Here is a 15,806-nt window from a genome sequence, read left to right as displayed (position 1 = left end):
AGTGTAGATTTATCCCAAATAATTTGTTTATTTTTATGTCTTGAAACAATCTAAAATCTTTGAGAATGTCGGAGAGAGACTACGCGCCACTGAGCATAGCCTGCGTCCGTGGGCTATGTGACAAACTATACGATAAAAGGAAGTTCGCTGGAGTCGAAATAGAGAAGTTTGTTTTTGTCCTAATTTATCTTTGTTTGTTATAGTTTTATATAAGTTTAAGGTGGATGATGTTCAGTTTGAAGCAGAGGTGTGGTGTTGTGTGTGCAGGATGGTGAAAGACTTCAGCGACGCGAACAACACGAGCCAGATCAAGCGGCTGGTGCGGGTGCTGGGACAAGACCTGATGGCGTCTACTAACCCCAATGTTAAAAATGGGGCACTCATGGGCCTCTCCTCGGTCGCTGTCGGCCTTGGGAAGGTGGCTACACTTAACGTTCATATGAATATACTTGTCTATTAATACTGACAACAAAGACTACATTCTTAGCTTTAAATGGAATCCTATAAGTCCAGTGTTTTTCAAACTTTTTCATGACAGTACCCCCTTAGTACTAACAAAAGGTTTCGCTTATGTTTGAAAAATACTGCTATAAGAGATTCTGTTTGGTTAAAGATTTTTTTTAGGTTTCAATACCTGAAAAGTGGCAAACAAAACTCTGTCACTAAGCTGCCACTATCTGTCTGTTATTGATTTTTATTATTTGTTTGTTATTGAGATTGCCCGATGATCAGGATTCCTCTATATCTATCTTCTATATTCTTCTAAAATTTTGTTTGAATCCTAATATTTGTATCGACAAATATCTCCCTACAAAATGCATCCTGAAGAGGCAAAAGTTGACAGTATAATATTTTTATTACATCCCCCAACCCCAAAAGATCGAAATTTGGTAAGATTCAGCTTGATCCCCTGAACACTTTAAATAATTAATGGACACCTCCAAATGTTTACTGTATTGTATACTGACTTATTGAGGGCTTCTTACATAATATTTATTTGAATTTTGAAGTATACCTGGCAATTAAAAATAGTCATGTACACCAAGCCGCAAAAATGCATGGACACTTTCATAAAATGAATTCATTGTGATCCTATGGGTTCATAGGTTTTAATTTTGAGGTATGTGAATTGAATTGAACATGTAATCCAAAAAGTAACTTTATAAAATGGTTGTTTCATTGTCACTGTTTTGTTGGGCTGGGTTTAATACTAACTAGAAAAATGTGTGCAGGGCTGCATAGCATACCTGCCCGAGCTGATCCAGCCTATCGTCGCCTGCTTCAGCGAGAGTGAGTCGCGTGTCCGCTACCAAGCGGCCGAGGCACTCTTCAACGTGGTAAAAGTGGCCCGAGGTGCTGCACTGCCACACTTCCCTCTACTATTCGACGCACTGGCGAAGTTGGCTGCGGACCCGGAGCCGCAAGTTAAACAGGGGGCTGAACTACTGGACCGGCTTGTCAAGGTACAACACATCTAAAGCTTCCATATACAGTCAGCAGAAGAAGTTGCTAAGTGGACGAGGTGTTACCTTTAATTACCTTAACACGCTCTTATTCTCTTAAAGCCCGGTCTCCATATCGCGCGGCAAACCATCGAACATTGGCTCGCGCGGCAGTCGCGCGCAATGGATACCGGGCTGCCGCGCGAGCCAACTCGATGCGCCCGGTATCCATTGCACGCGGCTGCCGCGCGAGTCAATGTTCAATGGTTTGCCGCGCGATATGGAGATGGGGCTTAACAATAATGTCGCGTTAAGATCATTTTAATTTTGAATACCTGGCCCGCTTAACAACTTCTGCTGCTGACTAAGCTTGGTCTGAAAAACTTCAGCAAAGCATGACTATGAAACAAATTAGTAATTAAGCCAACTTAACCAACAAGAGTGGTCAACAAACAAGTAATTATTTATCCACAGGAGATAGTGACGGAGAGCCCCGACTTCTCCGTGTCGGCGTTCGTGCCGATGCTCCGCGAGCGCATGTACTCGCGCCACGCCGCCGCGCGCCAGTTCTGCGTGTCTTGGCTCAGTGTGCTGGACTCCGTGCCGGCTTTACCGCTGAGGCAGCATCTGCCGCAGCTGCTCGACCCGCTGCTCGTCATGCTGGGCGACGTGCACGCAGAGATCCGACGCATGTACGTTACATTCTCTACATTAATATGTGCCTCGACACGACGTAATGTGTCACGACGTCGCATCGTGACACGACACGATGTCGTATCGTGTAATTATGGTTTGGTCCTGTATTGATGGTGGGAAGACTATTCCGTTTTGAAAATTCATAAACTTTATTGCAAAGGTCCACTGTGGTCAGTAAAGAATTAGTGAATAAATAAAATTAATAAATTATCTAAAAAAAAAACAATTTTAAACCCAATGTGAAATGGTGTTGACACATTGTGTTACGACTCTGCTGGATCATCATTAGTAAATGATAAATAAATTGGTTTGTTTATATCTTTCTATTTCAAACCCCACTTGAGGATAAAAAAAAATCGTAACGTTCGATACAGTAGTTAAACAGGAAATTCCGTATCCACATCTAGTAGGTAAAATATCAGTGTTTTAAGCGAAAATAGTTACTAATAGGTTAAAGGACATTATTATAAAATATAGTGAGAAGGAACGACTATAATAAAATAATGTGTTGTTATAGTTTAGTCACTAAGTTATCACTGTGCTTATTGGTCGATTTGATGGAGAATATAAATAGTTTGCGTCGTTTGCGTGCGACGAGGCTGGTGCGCCACTTAAATAACAGGCAAGTGTTAATAATTCATCCTGTATTATCGGTGTTCTAAAAAACCGAAACTAACAACAGTCTTTATTACAAATTGATAATTTTAATGCTAGGACAAAAAATCTTGAGGCCTACTTACGGGCCTCTATATGAACTTTTATTTAACTTCCATTGTCCGTGAGTAGGTATTGTACGTTTGTATGCAAGTTGTCTTCAAAAGATTCAAGCAAGATTTAAAAAAAATTACCAGTTCCTGATGTCTAAATTGAGTACACATGCATATACATAGTTGAAACCTTGTATTAACTTAAGGTGTGAAGTTCTGAACGCTACAACGCACCATTTGGAATTAATAACTGTGATGTTAATGTAGTATTATGGTCTTAAGTTACATAATATGTTACCATAATATAATAGATACATTTTTTTATTTAGATACCGAATGTAGCGATACAAATTCTGTAAAAAGCATGTGTTATTGAATTTGATCTCGTTTTGTAGAAAAGTACAGTTAACAATGAAACCTCTCACCGGAAATGTGTTTGTTTTTCTGAACAGGTGCGACATTCAGCTGGGCGAGTTCCTGCGCAGCATCAAGAAAGAGCCGGCGCGCGTGGAGTTCGCCGCCATGATAAACATACTCATAACGCACGCGCAATCACCGGACGAGCTAGTGCAGGTCGGGCTCATTCAAAAAACCGGCCAAGTGCGAGTCGGACTCGCGCACGGAGGGTTTCGCACCATCAACAAAAAATTGAGCAAAACAAGCAAAAAAACGGTCACCCATCCAAACACTGACCGCGCCCGACGTTGCTTAACTTCGGTCAAAAATCACGTTTGTTGTATGGGAGCCCCTCTTAAATCTTTATTTTATTCTGTTTTTAGTATTTGTTGTTATAGCGGCAACAGAAATACATCATCTGTGAAAATTTCAACTGTCTAGCTATCACGGTTCGTGAGATACAGCCTGGTGACAGACGGACGGACGGACGGACGGACGGACGGACAGACGGACAGCGGAGTCTTAGTAATAGGGTCCCGTTTTTACCCTTTGGGTACGGAACCCTAAAAACGAACGGTCAACTTACCGCGGTTTTAACTATCATCATCGTATTATTTCGAAATTACGGTTTTTTTTTAAATTCATATCATCCACCTGCTTCTCGGCGGCGGGGAATAACGGCGTCGGCGGGGCCGCCTAAAAAAGTTGAATGCCAAATAAAATTTAAAAAGTCAAGAAATATAAGGTTTTTTATTCGATGGCGTAGTTAAAAATGCTTAATTTTGATATTTCTGGCTGTCTTTCAATGGTGATTTTGTAGCTATGACTAGTTGAAAGAGTTATATTGTTTTAATGTTTATAGTTGACAGCGATTACGTGGATCAAAGAGTTCGTGGAGTTGGCCGGGCCCGCCATGCTTCCGTACGCGTCGGGAGTGCTGGCCGCCGCGCTGCCCTGCCTCGCCTACTCCGACGAGCCGCGAAGAAGTATCCTTTACCTCATTCACTTAAATTATTAACCTTATAATACCAGCCAGCCTATTATGGATAGCTTTATCCATCTTTATCCACGTGATAAAATAACTGTCACTGTTTAACACCGTGGGAAAGAAAGTGACGGACACCGTTTTATCACGCTGTCACGTAGACAAGAACGACCATCATATCCGTACTGGTTCGGTTAGCGATCGAAGTTAACGGATAAAGGAGCGGGTTTTCAAAATTATAGTCACATACTCTTGCTTTCATAATAAAATGGTGTCGAAATTGAGTTCATCGGCCGCTTTACTTTCTCTTATTTTTATTTGTAAACTCGCCCCGGCTTCGCACGGGTTAATTAACTTATACATAAACCTTCCTCTTGAATCACTCTACCTATTAAAAAGAACCGCATCAAAATCCGTTGCGTAGTTTTTAAGATCTAAGCATACAGACAGACAGACAGCGTGAAGCGACTTTGTTTTATACTATTAGTGATTTTAATTTAACAAATCGCCTCTAAAGTAGAATCGATTCTTTGTTGATATTTGTTAAACTGCCTCATTGTTTAAGATTTCCCAACAATTTATTTTTTTACTAGAATTTTTTTCTTTAAAACGAACATTTCAATATTGACATACAAAACTAAACATAGCATTACTATCTTAACAACAAACGTCAGGCATCCGAGAAACCGCCACAATAGTGAACATGCAGCTAACCAAGCTGGTGGAGGCGGAGTGCCCCTCATCCTCCCCAGGAGCAGAAGGCGAGGAGGAGGAGCAGGGCCGCCTCAACCTGGACGCGGTGGTCGCGGTCCTCATACAGATGGTGCACCAGAGCTCGGTGCACACGAAGGTGGCCGCGCTGGAGTGGTTCCTGCATCTCTATAACAAGATGCCCAATCAAGTGAGTGATCCATAAATAATTATTTGGTCAACATAAAAACCTAATAGTCCTCGTCTATATACTCAATACTCATATCGTCACTTACCAAACTTCGACGACCAAGTTAGAGTAGGACCAAAGACTAAAGAGTAGGTATATTTACAAGCTTTTATTTAACTAGCCCTGTTAGTTAGTATGTATATTATTAGGTATGAGTTAAATCTTGGAAGCTAAATTAGAACCGTTTTATGATCGATTACGTTCGATTGGGCTCAAATTTGGTATACTCTTGAAACCTGGATGATAATGAAATATTATGTTGACATGGGAAGAATGGGAACAAGTGATAAAACAGTTCAGAAGATCGTTGAAGTTTAGTTTGTTGAAATAGTACAGTTGGCGATAAAAGTTTGTATCCAAAAAGATGTTGACAAAAACTTACCCATTGTCCGTTGCTGCAGATGTCAGCACAATCGGGCCAAGTATTCGTGAGTGCAGTTGGAAGTTTGACAGACGCGGCGGACGAAGTGGTGCGCCGCAGTCTCGCCGTCACCGCCGAGATCTGCACCTGCACTCCTGGTACGTGTAATAGAGTCCATCAGATAAAGGTTGGGAGAACCTTAGCGGTGGGATTAATTAAGAGGCTAGAAATAAGAATTGCGATTAATTTCCTCGACATACATCCTATTGAGAATGTAACCTTGGAGCTACCGCAGCTAATTTTCAGTAACTTTTATAACAGTGACAATTTTTGGGTTATAGTAGCTACTTTTATTTTAAAAAAGCTATTTAATAATCCTAATTATGTATGTTACAGGCGATTTAGAATCCAGTCCTTATTATTACAAGTTCCTACAAGCTTTACTGAGGCTGCTAGCTGCTGATGAAAATTTACTTGAGGACCGGGGAGCGTTTATAATTAGGTACGAGATTCTTGCAATACCTCATGACACTTCCTCTGGCATATACGTTTTCTTCTAGTGAAATGGTCAAAGTATCAAACTATACTATGCCGGTTGCAACTATATATGGCCAAAGTGTATGTAATGTGTGTATGTTTAAAACGTACAACTTTTTTGGAATTTACGGTGATGTTTGACGGCGTCGGCGTGTCCGTATAAAAATTAGATAATTTTTACGTTGACAGCGTCTTCGCTAAATACAATTTAAAAACATTTTGGAAGGTCTCAAGGGAATGTTTACTTTATTTTTTTTTATATGCTATTCGATCTTTTCATAAACATATGATATTATAAGTACACCAAGGAAATAATAAGTAATATTCAATTTGATATAGGTAAATAAATCTAATGTTTACAGGCAACTATGTGTTCTCCTAAACGCCGAGGACATCTACAAGGCGCTATCGAAGATCCTCGTAGAGGAACCGAACCTGAAGTTCGCGGCCACCGTAGTGGACGTGCTCAGCATTATTCTGCTCACGGCGGCCGAGCTGCAGGACTTGAGGCTGCAGCTGCGCAACTTTACTGCGCCGGTAACTATATTTAATAAAATAATGAATAACAAAGTACCTAATTTTCTTCCATTGATACAATAAGGGCCGATACAGCCGTACTGCAACCCGACTGCAATTTGTATGGCAACTGCACGCTAACCGCAATATCGGCGTGCAGTTCCCATACAAGTTGGAGTCGGGTTGCAGTCTGTCTGTGCCGGCCCTAAACGATAAAGTCAGCATTAGAGTCAGACCAAGAAAAGTCTGCAGCGGGTTTGGTAGCCCACGCAGTGCAAGTGTTATTTACACGTCATAATTTCATAGAAGTTTGACGTTTATAATAACACTGGCACTGCGAGGGCTGTCAAATCCGCTGCAGACTTTTCTTGGTCTGACTCTAAAACGCCGATGCTGGTAAAAAATCTACGCGCACATTACGGTGTTCTTAAAACCCTAGTCGATTTAGAAAATAATAAATACCAAATGACGAAAAGTCGAAATGACAACGCCGATGCCGCCTAAAAGATCGGCGTGCCGGTATAAAATTACAGAATAATATGAACGCCTTCTGGCGACCGAAGTGCAGTTTCATAATGTTGATATTGGTTCCCAGGCGACGCAGCAGCTGTTCGCGGGGCTGTACCGCTGCTGGTGCCACTCCCCGGTGTCGCTGCTCGCACTGTGTCTACTTACCCACAATTACGCGCACTGCAATGCGCTCATATCCACTTTGTATCCTTTTCTGATCAACACTTCATGGAAATGTTGAACTTTTTAAATACGCTCTTTTTACAAATGATCAACACTTCATTTCATGGAAATGTAGCTGTTTTAGATACGCTCTTTTTACAGATTTTTTTCTAACGCAAACGTAACGACATGACCGGGCATCATGCTAAGTTGCATCTGTTATAGTGATAGTATCTTTTGATTTGTTTCTTGCACTGTGCAATAAGAAACAGATGATGATGAAATAAATAATGATGATATGATGAGATGGTTAGGATTTTCTATAATATTCCTTAACTAGAACTTAGTGGCGAACTGGAAATCACCGTGGACTTCTTAACAGAGTTAGACAAGCTTGTGCAACTCATAGAGTCACCTATATTCGCTTGTGAGTTAATAGGATTATTTTACTACAGTAGAGTCCGGTTATAACGACGCCCAAGGGACCGCTGATATTACGTCGTACTAACCGGACGTCGCACTAAACGTACTGCCAATTTTAATATATTTTTTTAATCAAAATAATGACATCATTTTGTATTTACTTATGCGACAATCAACGAAAAAAAACATTTTAATTAAAATATTCATTTACGTTAGTATTACAACACTTTGTCTTAAACGCAGAGACTTGTGTGTTTAGAAGAAGCCACTTTTGTAGGATCGCGTACTCATCATCCGCAAATTACTCGAATCCCGTAAAATAAAAAGTCGTAATTTTTAGGGATCTAATCAAGGTGACAATCGTACATCGACAATCAAAAAATAAATAAGTTTTTTGTCAAACATTTCAATTTTGACTCGAGCCTTTATCGCGGAATGTTTACTTTTGTTTCAACAAGCAACCTATACTCAATTGAGACAATTCTTACAAACCCAAGTCAATTAGGATGCGTTGTTTTATCAAACAGTTCCTATGGCCACCTCCAGCTCGAAGGTACCAAAATATTGCATTGTCACCCAACTTACATAATTATGTATGTGAAGTTTAAGCTCAATTGAATAATGCGAATTGGGTTTTATTTAGTTTGCAAGATAGCGTATAGGCAAAGGGGAGAGGGGAGTTGGGTGCGCGGGACGGAGTAAGCTTCTTACCAACAATTTATTTGTAAAAATTACGTCACTCGTCGTTGTAACCGGACTTGACGGACGGATTTTGTGTCAATTTCCGTCGTTAAAAGCGGTCGGTCGTTATAAGCGGAGTCGTAATAAACGGTTGTACTTTCATAGTAGCTCATACTAAAACCAAACAAGTGCTTATACTTACGTCGCTATAAGCGGTTGGTTGTTATATGCCAAGTCGTACTAATCGGACTCTACTGTACTTTACTTACCATACATTTTGTCTCTCACATAAGCTTACAGTAACACTCAGTGCGGTTTTACGGAAAATAGTTTTTTTTTAATTTGGCAGAATTGGCGCATTGATTTACGCCGACGCCGACAAGATTATCCCATTAGATGCCGTAACCACCTATCTTCTTTTCCAGACATGCGCCTAGAGCTGCTAAGCGGATCCCAAAGTGCGGAGCTGCGCGGTGCGCTGTACGGTCTTCTGATGTTGTTGCCGCAAAGCGAAGCCTTCCACACGTTGCGCCGCCGGTTGCAATGTGCCCCCCCTCCTGACAGACCGGCACTGTATGATCGTTATTTTATATTTAGTTTAGTGTATTTATTTTACGTTCGCCTTACAAAATCGAATCGGCGTTTTCTTCTTCATACATTTACTTTCTTAAACGTAGCTAAGTACCTCTGATTGGTTTTTGGTCACTACGCCGTTAGCAACAAAATTTAATAAGCGAGCGAATAACTCAAGAACTAGAAATATTATTTTTTAAGCATCATAGGCTCTGCGTATTCCGTGTAAATCACCTCCTTTTATGTTATACTTGTTTTTGGAGGTATGTATTTGCTCTTTCGGCTTATATCATGGAATGAAATTGGCGGTGTATCCACAGGACAATACCTCCGGCGGGGGCAGCGGCGCCCGACATCGACTTCGACGCACTCCTGCGCGAGTTCCGGCGCGTGCAGGCCGCGCACCGCGACTACCGCCTCGTGGAGCGCCCGAGGCGAGACCCCGCTTTTTCATAGCGGGAAATGAATTCCCAGATAGATAAATAGGATACAAGTAACAGACAGATAGACACATAAGTAAAATCAGTTTTATAACCAGTTGCCACACACGGCTAGTTGTGTTTTATACCCCGATTTCCCGATTATCGCAAAAGATACAACGGTTACGATATTGTCTATAATTCATTTTGATATAAAATGTTTAGGAGTCCCGGGCGGGCGCTTCAAAACGTTCCCTGACATTACGCGGTTAAGTAAAGTCTATTTTTTTATTCGGTAGACTTAAATGACAGTTAATAGTATGAACATGAAATGTCATTTCATACTATTAACTGTCATTTCAGTCTACCGAATAAAAAAATAGACTTTAGTTATAATTCAAATCAAATTTGACAGATCAGTTGTTTACTAAATAATCCTAAATAAATAGTAGATACTATAAAAATACGACAAGATTATCAAGTTTTCTTTTTGCAAATTGAACATATGTATTATTAAAAGCGTGTGTTGTTAGACGGTCACGCCGACTCCATTCTGTTTCCGGCGTTTCGGACAAAATTGATTTCTAGGTTAGTATAGTAGGCGTCATTAAAAAGCTACAACGACGCTTTTACGATGTAAATAACGCTCTTCATTGCAGTGATGAAAACGTACATAGCAGCTTAATAAAAACGCTAGATCGTTCGGATTAAGGGGACGGTATATGACGTTTTCGATTTAGAGCTCACTTTGTGCAATCAATTTGTTCAAGAAATGTTTAATAACTGCATTAAATTATACGTAAATTTGTTCACGAAGAAGCCGTGTACCGGCTCTTCACGGCATAATATTTTTTATTTGCTGTAATTCTCTACAAATCGACACTAAAAGTATCCAAAAATCAAAATATGGAGTTCCGTTTGAGCAACACGCATTACAGTTTTGCCTTTAACAGTAATTGAGTTGTTGTGTGATTTTGAAAGCTAGATAACTAAACTAGCAAATTATTATCTACTTATATTTTTACTCACAAATACAACACAGAAATTCAATCCCAAATGTAAACTTTCGTACAATTTCCATACATTGACGACATCACTCAAAATTCTTCTTCGAGTCAGATGGCCGCTGGCCTTGGATCGAAGCAGACGTGTACGTCGTCGTAGCTCGTATTTGACATTATTTAGACATTTCATCATATACGCATACGAAAATGTATACCAGTAGATAAATTGTATTTCAAAAAATAGGGTAAATAAATTCATTTAAAATTTGATTTGTTGTTATTTACAGGTCGTAACGATCGAAAACAGCAGTAAACTATCCTAAAACAATACGATTACAATTGAATTTAAGTAACTTGTTCCTTCAAAACCCGCTTAAAATGAAAAAAGTTTAAAGACTCGTTTTACTGATTGGGATTGATTTTCATTATGCTGGTATCAATTTTGCGTCATTAAAAAAAAGTATATGACTTCTGTACGTTAATGACATTTGATGTCAATTGTAATCTTGTATTTACGTTAGAGAATATTATATATTCATTTAAATATTACTTACCTATTAATACGAAGCGTAATTCGTTTAATACCTGAAAGTCTTAGTGTCTACACCTACTTTGTTGCCGTTCGTTCCGTCTATATGTGTGCGATTACGTGCTGTTCTCAATAATCAAGAAACAAGCCATAATCTTCAAGAATAAAATAACAGCAAGACCAGCATTTAGTACTAACTAGTTTTTGCGGATTTGGAGACAAGAGATGAAGCTTACAGGCTAATACCGCTGCGGTCTGGTTATTGTTATGTGTATATATCGAGTATTATATAAATTTACTATAAAATAACAATGTTTTATTTCAATGACATTATGTGCGTAGGTATGTATGTTTCGGTGATCATAAGAATTTTGTCCACACAATAATTGTGCAAAGCAGAGACTGCATCATGCTTTCTTTACGGTATAAGCGGTATGGTACCGTTATTATTTATCAATACCGGTTCGTTTTGAAGGTAAAACTATACCGGTTGAAATACAAAGTACGGTACCGGTATAAAATTACAGCAGGGACAACCATTTTTATAGGTGTACAGTCAGCTGCAGAGAAAAGGTACGACCAGATAGATAATTGTATGCAGGGGTGGTACCTTTTCTCTGCAGCTAGCTGTACCTAAACCATCATTGACCGAGCGTTGGCGATGGTCTCCGTTTCAACTTGGGCAAAAATGGTTTCGTATGTCCGAATTCTTCTCCTTTGCATATCACATTTCTCAACTGATTCTCGTGAAAATTTGGTAGTCCGATATAATTATTCGGTTTCTTTTTTTTTTTAACAATTTAAAATAGGCAGAAATTGTCATAAAGGACTTAAGCGCCAGTAGGGTCTGTGACACTTAAGACCACTGCGATTATTAGGTACTTACTGGCCCCTATTTCACCACGACCACGGTGACAGGTGCGACAGTTGTCGACATCACTGTTGCTGACGTCACAGGCCTCCATAGGCTACGGTAACCGCTTACCATCGGACGGGCGATGTGCTTGTTTGCCACCAACATTTTAATAAATAAATAAACTCCATTATATTGCCACTAAAAAAATCTTATTTTGCGAAGCTAATGACAATTGTCACAAGAAACACGGCAACTGTATCGAAATTGCGACACAGAACTCATTTCCTGTCAAGACTTACCGAAAATTCTTTGAAAAATCTTGTGACAATTGTCACAAGATTTTTTCGCGAGAGAAATGTCTGTTTTATCCGATATAATAAAGTTTTTTTTTAATAATAGGTACAATGACGGTGGCAAACACGAATACGGCCCGCCCGATGGTAAGCGGTAACTGTATTATTAAATTGTACAACGGGACTTAATCGCGTATCTAAGTTTTAAGATTTACCTCCGACGTTTCGAGGACGGCGTTGTCCCCGTGGTCTCGGAGAAGACTGGCTTAAGTTGACATCAGCATCTTCTAACCGCGCGAGTTTTTCGAACTACCCGCACTTGGTCTTGTTTATCCGCTTGAACGTTTTGCGGTTCCGTTGTACAATTTAATAATGTGTAAAAATCGTGATAGTTTAAATCAGTGTTAGCGGTAACTGTAGTCCATGGATGCCTATGGCGTCAATAACAGTGATGTTTTTGTCGTACCTGTCACCGTGGTGAAATAGGGCCAATAGGGGCCAGATTACGCCGCGCCGCGTGGAACGTGAGGTGCATTGGGGTAAATGCATACCATTCACTCAAGGAAAATAATCTCCCTTATAAGATCACTCGTGTGTCTGCCATTTTGTTAAAGCCAATTTTCACCGTAACTACTGGACTAGTTCAATTGAAATTTAGTACACATATGTCAAGTAAGGAAGTAGTTAGTCGGTGATCCGAAGATGAGTAACGTACATAAATGAACTTTTAACTTTGCGGCGATTTTTGGTATCATGTGACATATCAGATATAATACATAATTATAAGTAGGTGAGCAAAAATGTACCATAACCTAACTCAGAATTGTATTACATAAATACATATACAAAAAATAGTTCAACGCCAAAAGATTAATGGAAGACCTATGTCCTATAATAGGTGAGTTGGTCTTAAACAAAAAATATGCAATAAAAATGTGTAACTGTGGAACCCATAGTGAATCCTACTCGTACATGATCGGTTTTTATATTATGTACCTATAAGATATTTTCTACTTTATACTTTATAAGTGTACCTACATAATATTTACTTATAAGCAGTTGTCACGTAAAATATTTGTAGATTTTTTTGGAAGTATTTGTCACATCATCCTCATCTTCCTCGCGTTGTCCCGGCATTTTGACACGGCTCTTGGGAGCCTGGGGTCCGCTTGGCAATTAATCCCATAAATTGGCGTAGGCACTAATTTTTATGAAAGCGACTGCCATCTGACCTTCCAACCCATAGGGGGTAAACTAGGCTCTTATTGGGATTAGTCCGGTTTTCTCACGATGTTTTCCTTCACCGAAAAGCGACTGGTAAATATCAAATGATATTTCGTACATAAGTTCCGAAAAACTCATTGGTACGAGCCGGAATTGCAATTCGCACGCTCTTACCGCTAGGCCTCCAGCGATTTTTTTGAAGTATGTATAGCACAAAAAAAATATTTAGAAATGTAACATTTAAGGTTGGTAATTAAAATACGGTATAAACATTATTGGAGAAGACTTGGAGGAAGTGTCATAGGGATCTACATTCGATGCGTGGAAAACAAGTTCTTTTGTCTAATTATAATCCATCGGCAATCACGCGAGCGCATAAAACGAAAATCATTTTTTTTTCACTCCCTAAAACTCCCTTAACCTAATAACAGTAAAACAAAAAATAAAATATAGAGGGTTACCAACCAGCCAAAGAATTATAAGTAGATATATGCACTTATCCCAACGCACCTCACGTTCTACTCTGCACGGGGTTCATTGCCGCTCCTACCGCCGTAAGTAACTATCAACACCTACATTATCAAGGCTACGATCGAAGATAATCGCTTCAGCACTGAAATAATACCGGTGGAATACCGGTATAATATTTTTTATTTTAATTGTATTAATTTAATAGTGAAACAAAAGGCGAATATACCACATAAAAGTAAATCGGTAAAGATATTAGGGGTACATTAGCCAACACTGTTTCCATATATTTTCAAATTTTATTTTGTCCGCCTTAATTAAATTTTGCACCCTGCCGGAACTTTATTTATTTTTATTATTCAGAGCCCACTGTGTCCCACTGCTGGGCAAAGGCCTCCCCCCTCTTCCTCCACTCGTCTCTATTTAGTGCAATATCTGGCCAGCCTCTCAAGAAGGAGTCCAAGTTATCCTGCCATCGCCGACGAGGCCTGCCGGCTCCCCGGTTAGACTCGTGGGGCTCCCACTCTGTGGTTAACTTGGCCCACAAGTCGTCAGGCATTCGGCAGACATGACCAGCCCAGTCCCATTTTAACTTTATTTATTTATTTTATTTATTTAAATTCTCATTTAATTGATTTTGAGCCTTATGAAAAGTCGTATAGAGTAGTAAATAAAATTTTACATCTGACTTAATGACATCTGGTTTTATTCGGTTTAACTTTAGAAAACGCGTATCTCGACAAAGCCATAATGTAGAAAATTGTCAACAACCAAATGAATTATTAGAATTTAAATACGTCACGTGTGACATGAACAGACAAGGAAAGCAAGATTAAATGTATTGTTTCTCTTTCTTCTTTCAATGGAACGCTTTTCCTAAAAGGAGGCCACTAAACTCAAAACGCTATCTTAAAAAAAACTTGATGGGTCAGTGACCTGTCCCAGTAAAGTGAGGTAGTGTGCGTGAAGTGCGCTTGTGTGTGAAATGGGGTAAATTGACAGAATCTGAAAATTTACCCACCTCTACCGTCACCTTAATTCTTATGATAAAATAGCCACCTTGTAGTTTGAACTTACACAATCAATACCAAACTATTACCTGAACATTCGTAAACCTTATTGCAATAACATAAGGTCCACCGATGGTCGGCTAAGGGTGTTGCTTTTAGTATTAGTAAAGAATTGGTTTTAGGTAAAACTAACATGCGTTGCCTTTCTACTTAAGTAACTAAAGCGTCAAACCGAAATGTTAGTCACATTATTTTAGTGTACTAGCTGAATTTTCGAATTGTGCATATTATGTAAGTATTATTGAACCAATGACTGGCACTATACCTACAAAAAGAACAAAACGTTATTTTCCGATTTTTCTTAGTGGAAATCAATGATCTATTTATTTTCATGATTTTGTGATGATAAAGTGGTTATGAAATGAATTCGTACTTTTTGTATGTTTCAATGACATTGGGGTTTGGCCTCTTAGTTTCTGTTTTTAGTTAGTTTAGGTGCTTTTTTTGAAAAATTGTATAATGCACTAAAAATAAGTACCTATGGTTGATCAACCTACTGAAAGACACATAAACCATTTATGAATTGTTTTTATAGGAGAGGACAATTCCCTGTCAGAGTATGTTTTATAATTACATATTAGCAAAGCGTAATGAAGCCATGGGCTGAATGTACCTAAGCTTAGGTTAATCGATAAATTATTTTATTACTGTTATCTAAAACAGAAATATATCATAGGTATGTACATTCCACATTGTGTTTTATTATTCAAACTAGAATCTTTATAATAATTCATTTATTTACTTATTGTATACTATACTATATGTATAATTATTTACATTAAAATATTTTTTACAATAAACAATTTTCTTATCATAATTCAACATATAAATTATTCACATTTCTATAATAATTTTATTACCTAACTGTTACTAGTGCACAGTGCACCCATCATTACATTGCACTATATAAGGATGACCGATGCAATTTTTATTTAGGCAAGTTGTGAAAATCACACAGCCTAGGGACATGTGGTAAAAATTCAAAAGTTCTAATTATTCTTTGCAATGGCAATT

The 15,806-nt window shown here is 38.8% G+C and overlaps 1 protein-coding gene across 1 annotated transcript; it reads left to right on the top strand.

Annotated features, from left to right (window-relative positions):
- LOC134655182 (protein VAC14 homolog) lies at nt 1-9,422 on the top strand. The gene is made up of 14 exons (XM_063510633.1): nt 1-166; nt 268-418; nt 1,233-1,463; nt 1,917-2,134; nt 3,298-3,418; nt 4,104-4,227; nt 4,901-5,127; nt 5,568-5,685; nt 5,924-6,029; nt 6,427-6,601; nt 7,176-7,294; nt 7,600-7,679; nt 8,782-8,929; nt 9,250-9,422. Exons 1-14 carry the CDS (start codon nt 66-68, stop codon nt 9,383-9,385), a joined length of 2,055 nt encoding a protein of 684 aa, XP_063366703.1. The 5' UTR covers nt 1-65; the 3' UTR covers nt 9,386-9,422.
- The last annotated feature ends 6,384 nt before the right edge of the window (nt 9,423-15,806 follow it).

The sequence above is a fragment of the Cydia amplana genome, chromosome 16 (genome assembly GCF_948474715.1).
Source record: "Cydia amplana chromosome 16, ilCydAmpl1.1, whole genome shotgun sequence".
Lineage (NCBI taxonomy): Eukaryota > Metazoa > Arthropoda > Insecta > Lepidoptera > Tortricidae > Cydia > Cydia amplana.
This window is presented reverse-complemented; position numbering and strand designations above follow the sequence as displayed.

Excerpts from the sequence above, each read along its gene's own strand:
- LOC134655182 (XM_063510633.1), top strand. The coding sequence starts at position 66 with ATGTCGGAGAGAGACTACGCGCCACTGAGCATAGCCTGCGTCCGTGGG. Across the intron at positions 3,419-4,103 it reads CACCGGACGAGCTAGTGCAG|TTGACAGCGATTACGTGGAT; the intron begins GTCGGGCTCATT and ends TAATGTTTATAG. Across the intron at positions 6,602-7,175 it reads TGCGCAACTTTACTGCGCCG|GCGACGCAGCAGCTGTTCGC; the intron begins GTAACTATATTT and ends ATTGGTTCCCAG.